Genomic DNA, 21,845 nt, shown 5'->3' with positions numbered 1-21,845 from the left:
AGTCGTATATACTGAAGAGTTTTCTGATATATTAGTTTTATTTTACCATTGTGGGTCCTCTAAACAAGACAACAGATGTGACTGGTTGCTTATCCTACATTATATGATACTACCATATGGGTATTTTTCTCTTACAAATTATAGCGCTTCTTTTTTATTATAATAATCTCTTTCAAATTAAAATTGAAATTTTTATTTCTTTGCTAAGTTTACAATGTATGATTTACATATAAAATATTGTTAAGCACAAAGAAAGGCCACTAGCATGTCTGAGCATTTCGGCCAGTATTACTTTACCTCATTTAGTTTCTTATAATGCATTGCTATATGTGAAGGTGACTAGTCATGTGTCATGCTAACCTAAAGCTTCTTAAACATAAACTGAAGAGAGTTTCTTTTGGTATATCAAAAGTAAGAAGCATCATTTAGTTAAATCAACTAGGATAATCAAATTTTTTTATGGTGTAAATCCTATGAAGGAAATTTAGGGATATTTTGTATTAGTCTTTATAGTATTTATAACAAATCTATGCAGTTTTATTTTTTAGTTTTAAATATAAATTACTTGATGGTCATACACAGCAGTGTTAAATTACAGTGTTATAAAGAACTGTTCTAACTAAATGAAACCTGTTACTGCCATTTACTCCTTGGATAAGGACCTAATTGGAATTGTTTGTTCAAGTACTGAAGTTACTTTGTCTGACTTTTTTGGGTTATCCTAGATAATCTACACATATGCTGCTATGTATGATAATTTATGTAACTGTATTGATGTGTACCTATACCTGAATAAACTTATGCATATATACATGTTTCCTTCCCTATTAAGCACATATGAATAGAAGATCAGTACAGTAAGTCTGCTGGCCCATGTACAGCATATCCTCCTCAACCTCAATGATCCTTACTTAAATATTTGTCCAACCTGTTTTTAAAACTACACAAGGAGTTAACTACAGTGATAACAAGTTATTCTACTCATTTGCAACTCTGTTGCCAAACTGGTACTTTTTGTTTATCTCCTTTCTAAATCTTAATTTATTCAATTTGAATATGTTGTTTCAACCCAACTTTGGGCACTATTTCTTCCTTGGATACCAGGAGGTAGGCCATGATACAGCAGAACTTATCATTGGCCATTTAAACCCCAAACAATAGAATCAACAGCTTGGCATATCAGGCATATTGTGTTAGTAGATGGATAGGTTTTATACCTTACTTTGTGACCCATTTGAGTTTAGTGCTTTTTTTAAATATACGAGGCTTTAAATCTAACAAACTGTATTTCCTAGAATTATAGGCCATTTCCCAGTTCATCTTAAAATATATTATTATTTGGATTCCCATTGCTGTATGCAGTCCTAGCAGCTGCCTTCTTTCTTGCAGATATAAATTTTACTCCTAAGCAACTTGAAACACATCAAGAAATCTTTCATTCCTTTTTTTCTCTATTCTTTTTCCCCTTGTGCAGTCATCTCATTATTCCACTTATTCTCACTTACATTAATATTTAGATGTTTTGCTCACAAGGAGTTTCTTCTGTCCTGAAGTGCTGGGTGAGCAAAAAGGTTTCTGAATAAAAGTTTCCCCTCACATTGCATATATATCTTCATTCATAGAAATACTAGTCCAAAGTTTATCATTTCTGAATACTTGCACCAACTTCTTTCTTTATTAATCTTTTATATTCACACTATCTATATAGTACATTCCTGTATGGATAGTGTATGCAGAAACAAATAATAAAATTTTGATTTATCAGGTAACTTGGGCTATAAAATTAGATTTTGCTTTTCCTTTCTCAGATTTTCTCAGTAGAGGTTGATGAAGATGAGGAAAGACAGCCTTTAAGGAACAACTCTCAGGGGGCCACAAGTCCTTGCAGGAACAAGCAACAAGAGCTTGAGAACGGTTCACATGCACCCATCAGCCACCAGAAGAATAACGGTGGTGCCATGGATTCTGGCCAGGTAGGTTTATAATTTGTGGCATCATATATACATTAAAAGCAGAAGATACCCAGAGAAGACACTGATTTACACATACTTTGGAAAAGCTGCTGTCTGGCTTTTATAATAGGCTTATTTATTTATGAACACATTTTTGGCTGAGGTTTCCACTTACACAGTCAACTGCAGGTCAGAGGGTCTTTTGAATTGGGATGTCTGTGCACTTCTTGCAACACAGTTATTGAATGAGTGATGTTGAATGTCCTTTTTTTTTTTAATCACCCAGCCTTGATGGGAGAGAGCTGGTGTATTAAAAAAAAATTATCACATCATCTTAGTAGTAATCTGTTAGGTGAATTAGTGTTGTTCAGCAGCTACACTGATACCAAAACCTTATTTTCAGGGAGGCTCTGATGGGCACCAAGTGGAAATTTTACGTCAAGAAAATGAAGAGGTGAAACAGAGACTGGCAAATCTTCAGCATGAGTTTTCTTTGTAAGTAGTCCAATTAATATATTTTAAATTTTATTTTTTGCTTGGCAATACATATTAGTAGTACATAACAGTTTATAACAATTTACATGGCAGTGCAGTGTAAATTGCTACAACATTAGTTTCTTGTGAACCAGAGCTAATGCTTTGAAATCAGGTTGAATTTTGTGTGATGTTTTGAATTAAAATATAATGCATTAGTTTAAAACTTTATTTTGGTATGACTGCCCTTTTTTTTTGTGAATAGAAAGGAAAATGTATATACTTTCGAAAGTTACTGAGAAATTTTTTGCCTTTGTTACATGACACTAGGAAAAAATTGGTCACATTTTATTTTAGCTCTGCATCCCTCATTAGAGGTTCCTTGACGCTTGTGAGGGGTTCTTGATCCAATGAATTAGACCTGCCCTTCTCTTTCTCGGATCATATCTGAATACCTTCCATTCCCCATTGTGCTGTATGACCCCTACAGGCTTAAAGCTCCCCCATGAACGTAATAATAATTTTAAGCTACAAAAAATTTGTTAGCCTCATTATACTTCATCTCTAAGAAGTCTACAGTGATGTCAAAATGCCTGATTTCAAAGTTGGGAGAGCCTTGTAAGTCAGAATACATTCCCATATATGTCTGTATGTGTGTGTGTGTGTGTATATATATATATATATATATATATATATATATATATATATATATATATATATATATATATTTTGTTGAAAATAAGAAAAAGTTTTGGAGTGAGATTAACAAGTTAAGAAAGCCTAGAGAACAAATGGATTTGTCAGTTAAAAATAGGAGAGGAGAGTTATTAAATGGAGAGTTAGAGGTATTGGGAAGATGGAAGGAATATTTTGAGGAATTGTTAAATGTTGATGAAGATAGGGAAGCTGTGATTTCGTGTATAGGGCAAGGAGGAATAACATCTTGTAGGAGTGAGGAAGAGCCAGTTGTGAGTGTGGGGGAAGTTCGTGAGGCAGTAGGTAAAATGAAAGGGGGTAAGGCAGCCGGGATTGATGGGATAAAGATAGAAATGTTAAAAGCAGGTGGGGATATAGTTTTGGAGTGGTTGGTGCAATTATTTAATAAATGTATGGAAGAGGGTAAGGTACCTAGGGATTGGCAGAGAGCATGCATAGTTCCTTTGTATAAAGGCAAAGGGGATAAAAGAGAGTGCAAAAATTATAGGGGGATAAGTCTGTTGAGTGTACCTGGTAAAGTGTATGGTAGAGTTATAATTGAAAGAATTAAGAGTAAGACGGAGAATAGGATAGCAGATGAACAAGGAGGCTTTAGGAAAGGTAGGGGGTGTGTGGACCAGGTGTTTACAGTGAAACATATAAGTGAACAGTATTTAGATAAGGCTAAAGAGGTCTTTGTGGCATTTATGGATTTGGAAAAGGCGTATGACAGGGTGGATAGGGGGGCAATGTGGCAGATGTTGCAAGTGTATGGTGTAGGAGGTAGGTTACTGAAAGCAGTGAAGAGTTTTTACGAGGATAGTGAGGCTCAAGTTAGAGTATGTAGGAAAGAGGGAAATTTTTTCCCAGTAAAAGTAGGCCTTAGACAAGGATGTGTGATGTCACCGTGGTTGTTTAATATATTTATAGATGGGGTTGTAAGAGAAGTAAATGCGAGGGTCTTGGCAAGAGGCGTGGAGTTAAAAGATAAAGAATCACACACAAAGTGGGAGTTGTCACAGCTGCTCTTTGCTGATGACACTGTGCTCTTGGGAGATTCTGAAGAGAAGTTGCAGAGATTGGTGGATGAATTTGGTAGGGTGTGCAAAAGAAGAAAATTAAAGGTGAATACAGGAAAGAGTAAGGTTATGAGGATAACAAAAAGATTAGGTGATGAAAGATTGAATATTAGATTGGAGGGAGAGAGTATGGAGGAGGTGAACGTATTCAGATATTTGGGAGTGGACGTGTCAGCGGATGGGTCTATGAAAGATGAGGTGAATCATAGAATTGATGAGGGAAAAAGAGTGAGTGGTGCACTTAGGAGTCTGTGGAGACAAAGAACTTTGTCCTTGGAGGCAAAGAGGGGAATGTATGAGAGTATAGTTTTACCAACGCTCTTATATGGGTGTGAAGCGTGGGTGATGAATGTTGCAGCGAGGAGAAGGCTGGAGGCAGTGGAGATGTCATGTCTGAGGGCAATGTGTGGTGTGAATATAATGCAGAGAATTCGTAGTTTGGAAGTTAGGAGGAGGTGCGGGATTACCAAAACTGTTGTCCAGAGGGCTGAGGAAGGGTTGTTGAGGTGGTTCGGACATGTAGAGAGAATGGAGCGAAATAGAATGACTTCAAGAGTGTATCAGTCTGTAGTGGAAGGAAGGCGGGGTAGGGGTCGGCCTAGGAAGGGTTGGAGGGAGGGGGTAAAGGAGGTTTTGTGTGCGAGGGGCTTGGACTTCCAGCAGGCATGCGTGAGCGTGTTTGATAGGAGTGAATGGAGACAAATGGTTTTTAATACTTGATGTGCTGTTGGAGTGTGAGCAAAGTAACATTTATGAAGGGATTCAGGGAAACCGGCAGGCCGGACTTGAGTCCTGGAGATGGGAAGTACAGTGCCTGCACTCTGAAGGAGGGGTGTTAATGTTGCAGTTTAAAAACTGTAGTGTAAAGCACCCTTCTGGCAAGACAGTGATGGAGTGAATGATGGTGAAAGTTTTTCTTTTTCGGGCCACCCTGCCTTGGTGGGAATCGGCCGGTGTGATAATAAAAAAATAAAAAAAATATATATATATATATATATGTATATATAATATATATATATATATATATATATATATATATATATATATTATATATATATATATATATATATATATTATATATATATATATATATATATATATTATATATATATATATATATATATATATATATATATATATATATATATATATATATATATATATATATATATATATATATATATATAATGTATGTATGTCCTGTTTAAGGGCAATGTGTGGTGTAAATATTATGCAGAAAATTCGGAGTGTGGAAATTAGGAGAAGGTGTGGAGTTAATAAAAGTATTAGTCAGAGGGCAGAAGAGGGGTTGTTGAGGTGGTTTGGTCATTTAGAGAGAATGGATCACAGTAGAATGACATGGAAAGCATATAAATCTATAGGGGAAGGAAGGCGGGGTAGGGGTCGTCCTCGAAAGGGTTGGAGAGAGGGGGTAAAGGAAGTTTTGTGGGTAAGGGGCTTGGACTTCCAGCAAGCGTGCGTGAGCGTGTTAGATAGGAGTGAATGGAGACGAATGGTACTTGGGACCTGACGATCTGTTGGAGTGTGAGCAGGGTAATATTTAGTGAAGGGATTCGGGGAAACCGGTTATTTTCATATAGTCGGACTTGAGTCCTGGAAATGGGAAGTACAATGCCTGCACTTTAAAGGAGGGGTTTGGGATATTGGCAGTTTGGAGGGATATGTTGTGTATCTTTATATGTGTATGCTTCTAGACTGTTGTATTCTGAGCACCTCTGCAAAAACAGTGATAATGTGCGAGTGTGGTGAAAGTGTTGAATGATGATGAAAGTATTTTCTTTTTGGGGATTTTCTTTCTTTTTTGGGTCACCCTGCCTCGGTGGGAGACGGCCGACTTGTTGAAAAAAAAAAAAAAAAAAAAATATGTGACTGAAGAATTCTGCCAAGTTTTCATCAGGCAGGATGCAGAATGTCAAGTTGTAAATGGCACACTCCATCAGGAAAAAGTTTTGTTGTACTGCATTTTATTATTAGTCAAAATATGGCCACACTTTCAGGGCCAATTTGCTACTTGTCACAATTGGCAACAGAGCTGCCCACCCTGGCTCCACAGTATTGGCTTTCAAACTTCTTAGTCACAGATCCTATTTATTAACCCTTTCAGGGTTTCCGACGTACTAGTACGTCTTACGCACCAGGGTTATTGATGCACTAGTGTGCGTAAATTCTAGCGCCTTCAAATCTAGCAAGAGAAAGCTGGTAGGCCTACATATGAAAGAATGGGTCTGTGTGGTCAGTGTGCACAGTATAAAGAAAATCCTGCAGCACACAGTGCGTAATGAGTAAAAAAAACTTTGACCGTGTTTTTGGTTTAAAACAGTGAATTTGCACTGTATTTTCATATGGTATTGATGGTTGTATTATAGTTTTCCTGGTCTCATTTTATAGAATGGAAGACATATTACAGAAATTGAGATGATTTTGATTGGTTTCACAATGAAAAGTACCTTGAAATTGAGCTCAAAGTAGCAGAAATGTTCGATTTTTGCGAAAGTTCAAAAGTAAACGAATCATGCCACGCATCCAATACATGTCAACTGGTGAGTCTAATATTCCTTGACAAGTGTGCTGATATTATTTATACCATTTCTACACTAATGCAGTAGTCTGCATAATAGTAAATCTTCTAATTTTTTTTTTTTTTTTTTTTTTTTTTTTTTTTTTTTTTTTGAGAATAAAAATTCAAAGTGGAAAGCAAAAGAAATGTAAGAGGGGACTGGGGACATGACTAATGAACAGAGGAAATGTTATTTTAGTGCCAGGAATATCTGTCTTGTTTATTCTGGACCCTGTTTGGAAATTGGTATCTTTTGAAATTTGTGTGAAATTGGCAAAATTGCCAATTTCTGACCACTGTATTGGATAGTTGAAATCGGTAAATGGGTGGTTTCTTGTACTTAGTCGATAGAAAAAATGGAGTTCTAGCGAAACAGGTATGATTTTTGCCGACTAGCACACTAGAATTGGCCGAAAATAGAACTCAAAGTGGGCGAAATCGCCAATGTGTAAACATCGTCGAGACCGCTAACTTCACGAGAGTATAATTCCATAAGTTTTCCATCATATTTCATGCTTTTGGTGTCATTATCATTGGGAAAAGATTCTCTCTCATTTCATAAGAATTTTTTTTTTTTTTTTTCCGAATAATTTTCAACACTGAGAACAAATTTAGGAGAGGGCCTCTCGACCGTGAAAGGGTTAAAAAAATTCCCTGACCCTTGATGGAAAGGTAAAATTTTAATGATATAAAGCAATTGATGTTTATAAGCAGTTGATGTTACCTACAATCATATTTAGCCTTCTGTACAGTATTTGTTTTTGTTGCCATGTATAACAAGGCTGTCTTGCATATATGTTTAGTTCAGGAAAATGTGGCAAACTTAAGCCTTAAAACTTAGAAAACTCAACATATCAGTCAAACCAGAGCTTGTATACCATTTGGGCTCCTGTTTCATACTGTGGCTGTACTGTAAGACCCACCATTTAATATTTGTCATACCTTTTTCTTCAGTCACCCATAGCATGCCCCATAGAACCCCTTTAAGTTCCCATGGAATTCAAGGGCTCTGCAGAATATTGAAATCCTCTGCCCTAGAGTAGTAGTTCCCAACCTTTTATCTGTGACAAGCCCTGTCGCTTATATCCACCCACATAAAAATCATCAGTCATGTTCAGGTATTTATTATATCTACAAAGCTAAAGGAACTCTAGTTACCATATGCAAAATAAATATATATATATATATATATATATATATATATATATATATATATATACACACACACATATATATATATATATATATATATATATATATATATATATATATATATATATATATATATATATATATATATATTTATATTTATTTATTTTGCCAAAGTGGGAAGTCTGAATGTGCGTGGATGTTGTGCAAATGATAAGAAAGAGATGATTGTGGATGTTATGAATGAGAAGAAGCTGGATGTCCTGGCTTTAAGTGAAACGAAGAAGAAGGGGTTGGGAGAGTTTCAGTAGAGAGGAATAAATGGGATTAGGTCAGGGGGTTTCAAATAGAGTTAGAGCTAAAGAAGGTGTAGCAATAATGTTGAAGGATAAGCTATGGCAGGAAAAGAGGGACTATAAATGTATTAATTCAAGGATTATGTGGAGTAAAATAAGATTGGATGTGAAAAGTGGGTTATAATAAGCATGTATGCACCTGGAGAAGAGAGAAGTGTAGAGGAGAGAGAGAGATTTTGGGAAATGTTGAGTGAATGCGTGGGGAGTTTTGAATCAAGTGTGAGAGTAATGGTGGTTGGGGATTTCAATGCTAAAGTGGGTAAAAATGTTATGGAGGGAGTAGTAGGTAAATTTGGGGTGCCAGGGGTAAATGTAAATAGGGAGCCTTTAATTGAGCTATGTGTAGAAAGAGATTTGGTAATAAGTAATACATATTTTATGAAAAAGAGGATAAATAAATATACAAGGTATGATGTAGCACGTAATGAAAGTAGTTTATTAGATTATGTATTGGTTGGTAAAAGGTTGATGGGTAGGCTCCAGGATGTACATGTTTATAGAGGGGCAACTGATATATCGGATCATTATTTAGTTGTAGCTACAGTTAGAGTAAGAGGTAGATGGGAAAAGAGGAAGGTGGCAACAACAAGTCAGAGGGAGGTGAAAGTGTATAAACTAAGGGAGGAGGAAGTTCGGGTGAGATATAAGCGACTATTGGCAGAAAGGTGGGCTAGTACAAAGATGAGTAGTGGCGGGTTGAAGAGGGTTGGAATAGTTTTAAAAATGCAGTACTAGAATGTGGGGCAGAAGTTTGTGGTTATAGGAGGGTGGGGGCAGGTGGAAAGAGGAGTGATTGGTGGAATGATGAAGTAAAGGGCGTGATAAAAGAGAAAAAGGTAGCTTATGAGAGGTTTTTACAAAGCAGAAGTGTTATAAGAAGAGCAGAGTATATGGAGAGTAAAAGAAAGGTAAAGAGAGTGGTGAGAGAGTGCAAAAGGAGAGCAGATGATAGAGTGGGAGAGGCACTGTCAAGAAATTTTAATGAAAATAAGAAAAAATTTTGGAGTGAGTTAAACAAGTTAAGAAAGCCTAGGGAAAGTATGGACTTGTCAGTTAAAAACAGAGTAGGGGAGTTAGTAGATGGGGAGATGGAGGTATTAGGTAGATGGTGAGAATATTTTGAGGAACTTTTAAATGTTAAGGAAGAAAGAGAGGCAGTAATTTCATGCACTGGTCAGGGAGGTATACCATCTTTTAGGAGTGAAGAAGAGCAGAATGTAAGTGTGGGGGAGGTACGTGAGGCATTACGTAGAATGAAAGGGGGTAAAGCAGCTGGAACTGATGGGATCATGACAGAAATATTAAAAGCAGGGGAGGATATAGTGTTGGAGTGGTTGGTACTTTTGTTTAATAAATGTATGAAAGAGGGGAAGGTACCTAGGGATTGGCAGAGAGCATGTATAGTCCCTTTATATAAAGGGAAAGGGGACAAAAGAGACTGTAAAAATTATAGAGGAATAAGTTTACTGAGTATACCAGGAAAAGTGTACGGTAGGGTTATAATTGAAAGAATTAGAGGTAAGACAGAATGTAGGATTGCGGATGAGCAAGGAGGTTTCAGAGTGGGTAGGGGATGTGTAGATCAAGTGTTTACATTGAAGCATATATGTATGTGAACAGTATTTAGATAAAGGTAGGGAAGTTTTTATTGCATTTATGGATTTAGAAAAGGCATATGATAGAGTGGATAGAGGAGCAATGTGGCAGATGTTGTAAGTATATGGAATAGGTGGTAAGTTATTAAATGCTGTAAAGAGTTTTTATGAGGATAATGAGGCTCAGGTTAGGGTGTGTAGAAGAGAGGGAGACTACTTCCCGGTAAAAGTAGGTCTTAGACAGGGATGTGTAATGTCACCATGGTTGTTTAATATATTTATAGATGGGGTTGTAAAGGAAGTAAATGCTAGGGTGTTCGGGAGAGAGGTGGGATTAAATTTTGGGGAATCAAATTCAAAATGGGAATTGACACAGTTACTTTTTGCTGATGATACTGTGCTTATGGGAGATTCTAAAGAAAAATTGCAAAGGTTAGTGGATGAGTTTGGGAATGTGTGTAAAGGTAGAAAGTTGAAAGTGAACATAGAAAAGAGTAAGGTGATGAGGGTATCAAATGATTTAGATAAAGAAAAATTGGATATCAAATTGGGGAGGAGGAGTATGGAAGAAGTGAATGTTTTCAGATACTTGGGAGTTGACATGTCGGCGGATGGATTTATGAAGGATGAGGTTAATCATAGAATTGATGAGGGAAAAAAGGTGAGTGGTGCATTGAGGTATATGTGGAGTCAAAAAACGTTATCTATGGAGGCAAAGAAGGGAATGTATGAAAGTATAGTAGTACCAACACTCTTATATGGGTGTGAAGCTTGGGTGGTAAATGCAGCAGCGAGGAGATGGTTGGAGGCAGTGGAGATGTCCTGTCTAAGGGCAATGTGTGGTGTAAATATTATGCAGAAAATTTGGAGTGTGGAAATTAGGAGGAGGTGTGGAGTTAATAAAAGTATTAGTCAGAGGGCAGAAGAGGGGTTGATGAGGTGGTTTGGTCATTTAGAGAGAATGGATCAAAGTAGAATGACATGGAAAGCATATAAATCTATAGGGGAAGGAAGGCGGGGTAGGGGTCGTCCTCGAAAGGGTTGGAGAGAGGGGGTAAAGGAGGTTTTGTGGGCAAGGGGCTTGAACTTCCAGCAAGCGTGTGTGAGCATGTTAGATAGGAGTGAATGGAGACGAATGGTACTTGGGACCTGACAATCTGTTGGAGTGTGAGCAGGGTAATATTTAGTGAAGGGATTCAGGGAAACCGGTTATTTTCGTATAGTCGGACTTGAGTCCTGGAAATGGGAAGTACAATGCCTGCACTCTAAAGGAGGGGTTTTGGGATATTAGCAGTTTGGAGGGATATGCTGTGCATCTTTATATGTATATGCTTCTAAACTGTTGTGTTCTGAGCACCTCTGCAAAAACAGTGATTGTGTGTGAGTGAGGTTGGTAGACAGCAACCACCCAGGGAGGTACTACCGTCCTGCCAAGTGAGTGTAAAGCAAAAGCCTGTAATTGTTTTACATGATGGTAGGATTGCTGGTGTCTTTTGTCTGTCTCATAAATATGCAAGATTACAGGTACGTCTTGCTACTTCTACTTACACTTAGGTCACACTACACATACATGTACACGTTTATTTATACACACTCATCTGAGTTTTCTTTGATTTTATCTTAATAGTTCTTGGTCTTATTACTTTTCCTTTTATATCCATGGGGAAGTGGAATAAGAATCTTTCCTCCGTAAGCCATGCGTGTTGTAAAAGTCAACTAAAATGCCGGGAACAATGGGCTAGTAACCCCTTTTCCTGTAAAGATTACTAAAAAGAATAAGAAGAAGAAAATTGTCAAAGTGGGAAGTCTGAATGTGCGTGGATGTTGTGCAAATGATAAGAAAGAGATGATTGTGGATGTTATGAATGAGAAGAAACTGGATGTCCTGGCTTTAAGTGAAACAAAGCTGAAGGGGGTGGGAGAGTTTCAATGGAGAGGAATAAATGGGATTAGGTCAGGGGTTTCAAATAGAGTTAGAGCTAAAGAAGGAGTAGCAATAATGTTGAAGGATAAGCTATGGCAGGAAAAGAGGGACTACAAATGCATAAATTCAAGGATTATGTGGAGTAAAATAAAGATTGGATGTGAAAAGTGGGTTATAGTAAGCGTGTATGCACCTGGAGAAGAAAGAAGTGTAGAGGAGAGAGAGAGATTCTGGGAAATGTTGAGTGAATGCGTGGGGAGTTTTGAATCAAGTGTGAGAGTAATGGTGGTTGGGGATTTCAATGCTAAAGTGGGTAAAAATGTTATGGAGGGAGTAGTAGGTAAATTTGGGGTGCCAGGGGTAAATGTAAATGGGGAGCCTTTAATTGAGCTATGTGTAGAAAGAAATTTGGTAATAAGTAATACATATTTTATGAAAAAGAGGATAAATAAATATACAAGGTATGATGTAGCACGTAATGAAAGTAGTTTGTTAGATTATGTATTGGTGGATAAAAGGTTGATGGGTAGGCTCCAGGATGTACATGTTTATAGAGGGGCAACTGATATGTCAGATCATTATTTAGTTGTAGCTACAGTTAGAGTAAGAGGTAGATGGGAAAAGAGGAAGGTGGCAACAACAAGTAAGAGGGAGGTGAAAGTGTATAAACTAAGGGAGGAGGAAGTTCAGGTGAGATATAAACGACTATTGGCAGAAAGGTGGGCTAGTGCAAAGATGAGTAGTGGGGGGGTTGAAGAGGGTTGGAATAGTTTTAAAAATGCAGTATTAGAATGTGGGGCAGAAGTTTGTGGTTATAGGAGGGTGGGGGCAGGAGGAAAGAGGAGTGATTGGTGGAATGATGAAGTAAAGGGTGTGATAAAAGAGAAAAAGGTAGCTTACGAGAGGTTTTTACAAAGCAGAAGTGTTATAAGAAGAGCAGAGTATATGGAGAGTAAAAGAAAGGTGAAGAGAGTGGTGAGAGAGTGCAAAAGGAGAGCAGATGAAAGAGTGGGAGAGGCACTGTCAAGAAATTTTAATGAAAATAAGAAAAAATTTTGGAGTGAGTTAAACAAGTTAAGAAAGCCTAGGGAAAGTATGGATTTGTCCATTAAAAACAGAGTAGGGGAGTTAGTAGATGGGGAGAGGGAGGTATTAGGTAGATGGCGAGAATATTTTGAGGAACTTTTAAATGTTGAGGAAGAAAGGGAGGCGGTAATTTCATGCACTGGCCAGGGAGGTATACCATCTTTTAGGAGTGAAGAAGAGCGTAATGTAAGTGTGGTGGAGGTACGTGAGGCATTACGTAGAATGAAAGGGGGTAAAGCAGCTGGAACTGATGGGATCATGACAGAAATGTTAAAAGCAGGGGGGGATATAGTGTTGGAGTGATTGGTACTTTTGTTTAATAAATGTATGAAAGAGGGGAAGGTACCTAGGGATTGGCAGAGAGCATGTATAGTCCCTTTATATAAAGGGAAAGGGGACAAAAGAGATTGTAAAAATTATAGAGGAATAAGTTTACTGAGTATACCAGGAAAAGTATACGGTAGAGTTATAATTGAAAGAATTAGGTTTTGGGATATTAGCAGTTTGGAGGGATATGCTGTGCATCTTTATACGTATATGCTTCTAAACTGTTGTGTTCTGAGCACCTCTGCAAAAACAGTGATTGTGTGTGAGTGAGGTTGGTAGACAGCAACCACCCAGGGAGGTACTACCGTCCTGCCAAGTGAGTGTAAAGCAAAAGCCTGTAATTGTTTTACATGATGGTAGGATTGCTGGTGTCTTTTGTCTGTCTCATAAATATGCAAGATTACAGGTACGTCTTGCTACTTCTACTTACACTTAGGTCACACTACACATACATGTACACGTTTATTTATACACACTCATCTGAGTTTTCTTTGATTTTATCTTAATAGTTCTTGGTCTTATTACTTTTCCTTTTATATCCATGGGGAAGTGGAATAAGAATCTTTCCTCCGTAAGCCATGAGGGCAGAAGAGGGGTTGATGAGGTGGTTTGGTCATTTAGAGAGAATGGATCAAAGGAGAATGACATGGAAAGCATATAAATCTATAGGGGAAGGAAGGCGGGGTAGGGGTCGTCCTCGAAAGGGTTGGAGAGAGGGGGTAAAGGAGGTTTTGTGGGCAAGGGGCTTGAACTTCCAGCAAGCGTGCGTGAGCATGTTAGATAGGAGTGAATGGAGACGAATGGTACTTGGGACCTGACAATCTGTTGGAGTGTGAGCAGGGTAATATTTAGTGAAGGGATTCAGGGAAACCGGTTATTTTCGTATAGTCGGACTTGAGTCCTGGAAATGGGAAGTACAATGCCTGCACTCTAAAGGAGGGGTTTTGGGATATTGGCAGTTTGGAGGGATATGTTGTGTATCTTTATACGTATATGCTTCTAAACTGTTGTATTCTGAGCACCTCTGCAAAAGCAGTGATAATGTGTGAGTGTGGTGAAAGTGTTGAATGATGATGAAAGTATTTTCTTTTTGGGGATTTTCTTTCTTTTTTTTTTTGGGTCACCCTGCCTCGGTGGGAGACGGCCGACTTGTTGAAAGAAAAAGAAAGAATATATAATTTAGGAAAGCATTATTAAAATTTGAGATTATTACTTATATAGAATTCAACTGAACCCTTTGAATTTTTTTCCACCAGTAAAGAAATTTTGATGGCATAATAACCCCCGAAGAAAATGGATAGTGCTACCTGGGGCTGGGAACCTATGCTCTAGAGTTAATGCTATTCATGACCTGTAGCACACTTATTTCCTTGCAGGCTTGAGGATCAGGTTCAGATGCTGGTGGCAGAGCGTCGAATGGTGGAAGAGCAACAGAGAGTTGAAAAAGAGGCCCAGGAACAAGCATACATCAGTAAGCTGCAGCAGTATCAAGCAACTATTGCTGCACTTGACCATTGCAACACAACTTTAGCAGAGGACCCACCGATTCCACAGACCAAGGTTATTCATAACTGTTTGGTCTACAGAATTAGGATAAAAATTATGAAACTCACGTATGGAATACTTTAGAAAGGTCATGGTATTACGATGGAAGTAATATCACTCTGAGAGAAGTGGAGTGCTGTTGGAAATAGCTTTTGTCTATTTATTCACTACTTTTCAGAAGTTTTATAAATTCCCTTTAGTTACTAGAAACAGTCATGCTATTGGAATGATAGGAAAAATACATTCTTAGATTCTTCCTTTAGGTAAATGTCCAGCATTATGTGTGGGACTTCATTGTGATTGAAGCATTTTGGCTTTACCAGAAATCCTTCATCAGATGTTGAAAGCTGATTGTGATGAAATAAGTGCTTTTAAGCATCTCTAGATACAGTCTTGTGAATTTTTAAGTAAGATGCGGTAGTTTGACCTTGTGGCATTCACAGATGTTTTTATATTGCAGGGTGTTTGATCATCCATCCTCATGATGTGTCTGGTTGTACATAATACAGTAATCTAGACATAAAGCTAGTTTATACAGTACTGGTAGTAATGTTACTGCCCTTCTAAGAGTGATATAGTGGACAGTGCTCATTACTTTTCATATCTCAGCTAAGGTGATAAAAGGGTAAATTATATAGTATAGAGGAGAAGAATACAATATTTGCTTATAAGCCTTTTTTTTTTAATGCACCGGTCATATCCCACTGCGGCAGTATGATCTAAAAAGAAAAAAAATGAAAGTTTCTCTTTCATTTTAGCCACCTCTTATGGCATGCCTGATAGGCCTATTTGATTTCAGTATATATATGCAAGAGTTATGTAACTAACATCAGTTATTCCCCATTACTTTTATGCCTTTTTTCTATAAGGTATTACTAACATACCAATATTTGAAATCATCAGGTATAGTAAGACATTGTTTTTATAGTTTGTTGTGTAGTAAATGTTGTAGTCAGCTTTATTCGATTATTATGGGTTCAAAATATGATCTGAGAAAGGAAATAAACTACTAAGTTTGTTTTGTATGTTGTGTATTCCTCCAAAAAGGCCATTGTTATTTAGGATGTCAAAGTAAGTGTGTATGTGCGTGCAAGTGTGCATGTGGGGGTGTAATTAAGTATGCATTTGTAATTATTAAAGATTGAGGAGGAGAGGAAGCTCTAGCTTATGGTTGGACTTAATTTTTAACCAGCTAGTATGAAATAGCTTTGTCATATCTACTTTTGAACCCTTATATAGATTTGGGCTCCACTGTTATATTATATGGGTCATCTCATTTCTTTAGTAATATAAAGATTTTTTTTAGAAAATTATGTGGTTCTTTTTTTTGCGTGTGAAACTACTAACAGTGCACTCTTGTTAGTTACTTGTAGAAAGAGCCTGTCGTTGTGTACCCTGTCCATGCCCTTGAGTATTTTGTATATTGGAATTGTATTCTTGTCAGTATCACCATACCACTTCCACCTTGGGTGAAGTTGTTGGGAAAGCTGATGTAACATGATCAGGTTATATTATAGTGCCTAAATTTCATGCATATCTCTCTGTGTACTTTTAAGTTGTGTATTGTGTGCTGAAATTGTTTCCCTACCTGTATAAATACATTTATTTTGTAAACTATTGTAATAAAAAGAGATAAACTGCATAGGATTTAAATAATTTTTATTGTTATAACATGTATAACATTGTAAGGTTAACCCTTAAACTGTGGCATTCCTGCAATTAAAAATTCCTTTGTATGTAGGGAAAGATTTTGAAAAAAAAAAAAAAGTGTGAAACATGTTTTAGTACTTCAAACATGGGGAAATGCTTAGCTCAACATTTCTCTATTTTTTTTTTTTCAACATATACCAGCCATCCCTCATATTTTTTTTGTCTTCTATGTCTTTCAACAAATCAGCCATATCCCACTGAGGCAGGGTGACCTAAAAAGAAAAACAAAAGTTTTTATTTTTCTTCTTTCAACAAACAAGCCATATCCCATTGGTAAAAGCAATGATGATCATTAAGAATAAAGTTCAGCAAGATCTGATATGGTACATGTAATTTTTCTTGTACCATCCAGGGAGGTACTACCATCCTGCCAAGTGAGTGTAAAACAGAAGCCTGTAATTGTTTTACATGATGGTAGGATTGCTGGTGTCTTTTTTTTCTGTTTCATAAACATGCAAGATTTCAGGTACATCTTGCTACTGCTACTTACACTTAGGTCACACTACACATGCATATACAAGTATATATATATACATCACCCCTCTGGGTTTTCTTCTGTTTTCTTGCTAGTTCTTGTTCTTGTTTATTTCCTCTTATCTCCATGGGGAAGTGGAACAGAATTCTTCCTCTGTAAGCCATGCTTGTTATAGGAGGCGACTAAAATGCCGGGAGCAGGGGGCTAGTAACCCCCTTCTCCCGTATACATTACGAAAGTTAAAATGAACTTCCATTTTTCTTTTTGGGCCACCCTGCCTCAGTGGGATACAGCCAGTTTGTTGAAAGAAGGAGGCAGAAAGTGTGTTTTTTCAATTGGCCAGAAAATTTTTAAGGCCTCTTGTTTGTCATTCATATCACATTCCTAGTTATGTGAAGTACAGTAGATAAGGCCTTAGATAAAACACTGCCCAAATGCATAAAAAGCATATTTTGTTTGTGTTAACATCTTATGTTTTTTTTCATCTTAGTTAAAATATTGAACACAGTTGTCTAATTATTTGGCTAGTGTAATGTAATGTTTTTGTTTATATTCTGAATGATTTTTGTATTTCTGGTAAAATTTGTAAAGTTATTCTTCTTTTGTTACTTAAATTTTTGTCTCGTATTATAAATGCCATTTTAATCAAGCTCATTAACGGCAGCATATTTATTTAGTTTGTACTAAATTGTTAAAAACAACCTTTGTGCTAGTTGACATCAATCCACTTTGTTAGTCACATAAAGTGCATGACCAAGAAAGCATTTGCAGTATCCTTATAAAAATTACTTATTTCTAAAGAATATTTACTTTGTTACTGTAGTTTGAATTTAAAACATTTTCCTCCATGAGAATGTTGCCCTTATAATTTTAATATTTTTTTATTATTATTGAAGATCACATTGTATTTCATTATCATGATTCATCAAGTCATGAAGAAAGAGGTTTTCAAGTAGTAGTCATTTTTCCTTATTATCTAGTTTGATTATGATAGTGTCCTCACTCTCCCTTCTGTATCAGCATTACACAAACTGTTGTAGCACTAGAAACAAGATGAGTTAAGATTAACTGCATGTACTGGAAACATAGATATTATAGCAGTATCCAATGTGGGATGAATATGTGTAGCATATTTCTAACTCCTAGCCCATGCTAAGAGTTGTAAATTTGCTACTCCTTATTTTCATTATTTTTCACATGAAATTGTGTCAACTTGAGTCTAATAAATAGCAGAGGCATCTGCAATGGTTGGACCAGCTTATTTGATATCTCACAGCTGCTGTCCATTCTATTAGTATTAGTTTTGTTCATTTGTATTGCACTTTAATTTAGTGTACACTGTAGTTAAAATGTGAATAGTAAGTTGCATATGGAATACAACATATACATATTGTAATTTATGTTATACAGTATCATACAGTATATTTTTATTGTTTATCTATATTGGTTGACGCTGAAAATAGTTAGCGGAATATCTTCACCCATTTTGTTTTTGCACAGGTTGAAGGGTGCCAACCCCAGGAGGCCTATATTAGTAATGACTCTGTTGTGCAGATGTTGGCTGAGCGGTGTCACACCTTGGAGCAAGCCAACAAAAAGCTACAGAACGAAGCTCGTGCTCAGCAGCGACAGTATGAAGTTTGCCTTGATCGCGTAGCTACTCAAGTTGTTCAGGCACTCCTCTCCCAAAAGGTAAAATATAATAACCTCTGGTGTGCGAGTGCATTGCTTATACAGTATAGCAGAATACATAGTAATTCTCTTAATAGATTTTTTGACGGTTATGCTATAGTAGCCTTAGTAATTGTTAAATGTGTTGATTGCTTAAAATTTTAGTGATGCTGGAAAAAATGCATTAAAAAATTTTCATTACTGTCAGTTTTAAAGCTTAGTGGAAATTTGAAAGCAAAATTAAATTTTATAGTCTTTTGTAAGAATTTTTTTTTTTTTCAACAAGTCGGCCGTCTCCCACCGAGGAATGATATGAGATATGTTTTATTAAAAGACCATGACTTACGAGCACACTGTTAGTTTCATTACATTACCTTTTCTATCTATATCTTTGATGCATTGTATAAAGTACTGTGAAAGTTTGCCTCTCAGAATATCCTTATCCTTCTTTATTTACAGCATTTTCCATTCTTTCCTAGTGAGTACCTTCCCCTACCTTGTAGAAGTGGGAAAGGATTTTTATGGTAAATGATGTGGTGATGGGGAAGTGGAGCAGAATCCTTCCTCCATAAGCCATGCATGTTATAAGAGATGACTAAAATGCTAGGAGCAAGGGTATAGTAACCCCTTCTTGTGTATAAATTACTAACTGTAAAAAGAGGAAAAGCTTTTATTTCTTCTTTTTTGGATCACCCTACCTTGGTGGGAGATGGCTGGTGTGTTAAAATAAGAAAAGAAATGATTCACTGAGTGTATATGATCATCTCCATCAGTGTATTAAGAAGTCTATTATTAATCTTGCTCTTTTGGAGAAGCCTTTATGACCACCCTTCATCAATTTATTATGACATGTAACCATGCCTTTTATAGGTAGTAGGTTGGTAGACAGCAACCACCCAGGGAGGTACTACCGTCCTGCCAAGTGAGTGTAAAAGGGAAGCCTGTATTTGTTTTACATGATGGTAGGATTGCTGGTGTCTTTTTACTGTCTTATAAACATGCAAGATTTCAGGTTTATCTTGTTACTTCTGCTTACACTTAGGTCACACTACACATACATGTACACGTTTATGTATACACACTCCTCTGAGATTTCTTTGATTTTGTCTTAATAGTTCTTGTTTTTATTGCTTTTCCTTTTATATCCATGGGGAAGTGGTATAAGAATCTTTCCTCCTTAAGCCATGCGTGTTATAAAAGTCAACTAAAATACCGGGAACAGTGGGTTAGTAACCCCTTTTTCCGTATAGCCTACTAAAAGGAATAAGAAAACCATCAAAGTGGCATGTTTGAATGTGTGTGGATGTTGTGCGAATGAAAAGAAAGAAATGATTGTGGATGTTATGAATGAGAAGAAGCTGGATGACTTGGCTTTAAGTGAAACAAAGCTGAAGGGGGTGGGAGAGTTTCAGTGGGGAGAAATAAATGGGATTAGGTCAGGGGTTTCAAATAGAGCTAGAGCTAAAGGAGTAGTAGCAATAATGTTGAAGGATAAGTTATTGTAGGAAAAGAAGTAATATAAATGTAGAAAAATAAGGGTTGGATGTGAAAAGTGGGTTATAGTAAGTGTTTATGCACCTGGAAAAGAGAGAAGTGTAGAGGAGAGAGAGAGAGATTTTGGGAAATGTTGAGTGCATGGGGAGTTTTGAACCTAGTGAGAGAGTACTTGTGGTTGGGGATCTCAATGCTAAAGTGGGTAAAAATATTGTGGAGGGAGTAGTAGGTAAATTAGGGTGCCAGGGGTAAATGAAAATGGGGAACCTTTAATTGAGCTATGTGTAGAAAGAGGTTTGGTAATAATACATATTTTATGAAAAAGAGGATAAATAAGTATACAACGTATGATATAGCACGTAATGAAAGTAGTTTGTTAGATTATGTATTGGTGGATGAAAGGTTGATGGGTGGGCTTCAGGACGTACATGTTTATAGAGGGGCAACTGATATATCGGATCATTATTTAGTTGTAGCAACAGTTAGAGTAAGAGGTAGATGGGACAAAAGGAAAATGGCAACAGCAAGTAAGAGAGAGGTGAAAGTGTATAAACTAAGGGAAGAGGAAGTTAGGGTGAGATATAAGCAACTATTGACAGAAAGGTGGGATAGTGCAAGTATGAGTAGTTGGGGCTTGAAGAGGGTTGGAATAGTTTTAAAAATGCAGTATTAGAATGTGAAGCAGAAGTTTGTGGTTATAGGAAGGTGGGTGCAGGAGGAAAGAGGAGTGATTGGTGGAATGATGAAGTAAAGGGTGTTATAAAAGAGAAAAAGATAGCTTATGAGAGGCTTTTACAAAGCAGAAGTGTTATATGAAGAGCAGAGTATATGGAGAGTAAAAGAAAGGTGAAGAGTTGTGAGAGAGTGCAAAAGGAGAGCAGATGATAGAGTGGGAGAGGCACTGTCAAGAAATTTTAATGAAAATAAGAAAAAAATTTGGAGTGAGATAAACAAGTTAAGAAAACCTAGGGAACAAATGGATGTGTCACATAAAAACAGAGTAGGGGAGTTAGTAGATGGGGAGCTGGAGGTATTGGGTAGATGGCGGGAATATTTTGAGGAACTTTTAAATGTCGATGAAGAAAGGAAGATGGTAATTTCATGCACTGGCCAGGGAAGTATATCTTTAGGGGTGAAAAAGAGCAGAATGTGAGTGTGGAGGAAGTGCGTGAGGCATTATGTAGAGTGAAAGGGATTAAAGCAGCTGAAACTGACAGAATCATGACAGAAATGTTAACAGCAGGGGGGAGATATAGTGTTGGAGTGGTTGGTATTATAGTTTAATAAATGTATGAAAGAGGAGAGGGTACCTAGGGATTGGGAGAGAGCATGTATAGTTTCTTTTTATAAAGAGGAGGAGGACAAAAGAGATTGTAAAAATTATAGGGGAATAGGTTTACTAGGTATACCAGGAAAAGTGTACGGTAGGGTTATTATTGAGAGAATTAGAGGTAAGACAGACAGTAGGATTGCAGATGAGCAAGGAGGCTTTAGAGTGGGTAGGGGATGTGTAGATGAAGTGTTTACATTGAAGAATATATGTGAACAGTATTTAGATAAAGGTAGGGAAGTTTTCATTGCATTTATGGATTTAGAAAAGGCATATGATAGGGTGGATAGGGGAGCAGTGTGGCAGATGTTGCAAGTGTATGGAATAGATAGTAAGTTAATAAATGCTGTAAAGAGTTTTTATGAGGATAGTGAGACTCAGGTTAGGGTGTGTAGGAGAGAGGG

General features: G+C 37.0%; 1 protein-coding gene across 8 annotated transcripts in view; it reads left to right on the top strand.

Annotated features, from left to right (window-relative positions):
* Positions 1–21,845, top strand: part of LOC128693150 (serine-rich adhesin for platelets-like) — a 299,245-nt gene that overhangs the window by 231,066 nt on the left and 46,334 nt on the right. For 7 of the 8 annotated variants that reach the window (XR_011392523.1, XM_070089371.1, XM_070089369.1 and 4 more), the window contains 4 exons: positions 1,809–1,973; positions 2,356–2,447; positions 14,593–14,776; positions 18,447–18,638. Coding sequence is in view for 7 of the 8 variants with exons in the window: in XM_070089371.1 (XP_069945472.1) it covers positions 1,809–1,973; positions 2,356–2,447; positions 14,593–14,776; positions 18,447–18,638 (633 nt within the window). In the remaining variant the exon portion in view is untranslated. The remainder of the gene's footprint in view (positions 1–1,808; positions 1,974–2,355; positions 2,448–14,592; positions 14,777–18,446; positions 18,639–21,845) is intronic. The other variant, XM_070089370.1, reaches the window with a different exon arrangement.

This window comes from Cherax quadricarinatus, chromosome 28 (genome assembly GCF_038502225.1).
Source record: "Cherax quadricarinatus isolate ZL_2023a chromosome 28, ASM3850222v1, whole genome shotgun sequence".
In the NCBI taxonomy this organism is placed as follows: Eukaryota; Metazoa; Arthropoda; class Malacostraca; order Decapoda; family Parastacidae; genus Cherax; species Cherax quadricarinatus.
This window is presented reverse-complemented; position numbering and strand designations above follow the sequence as displayed.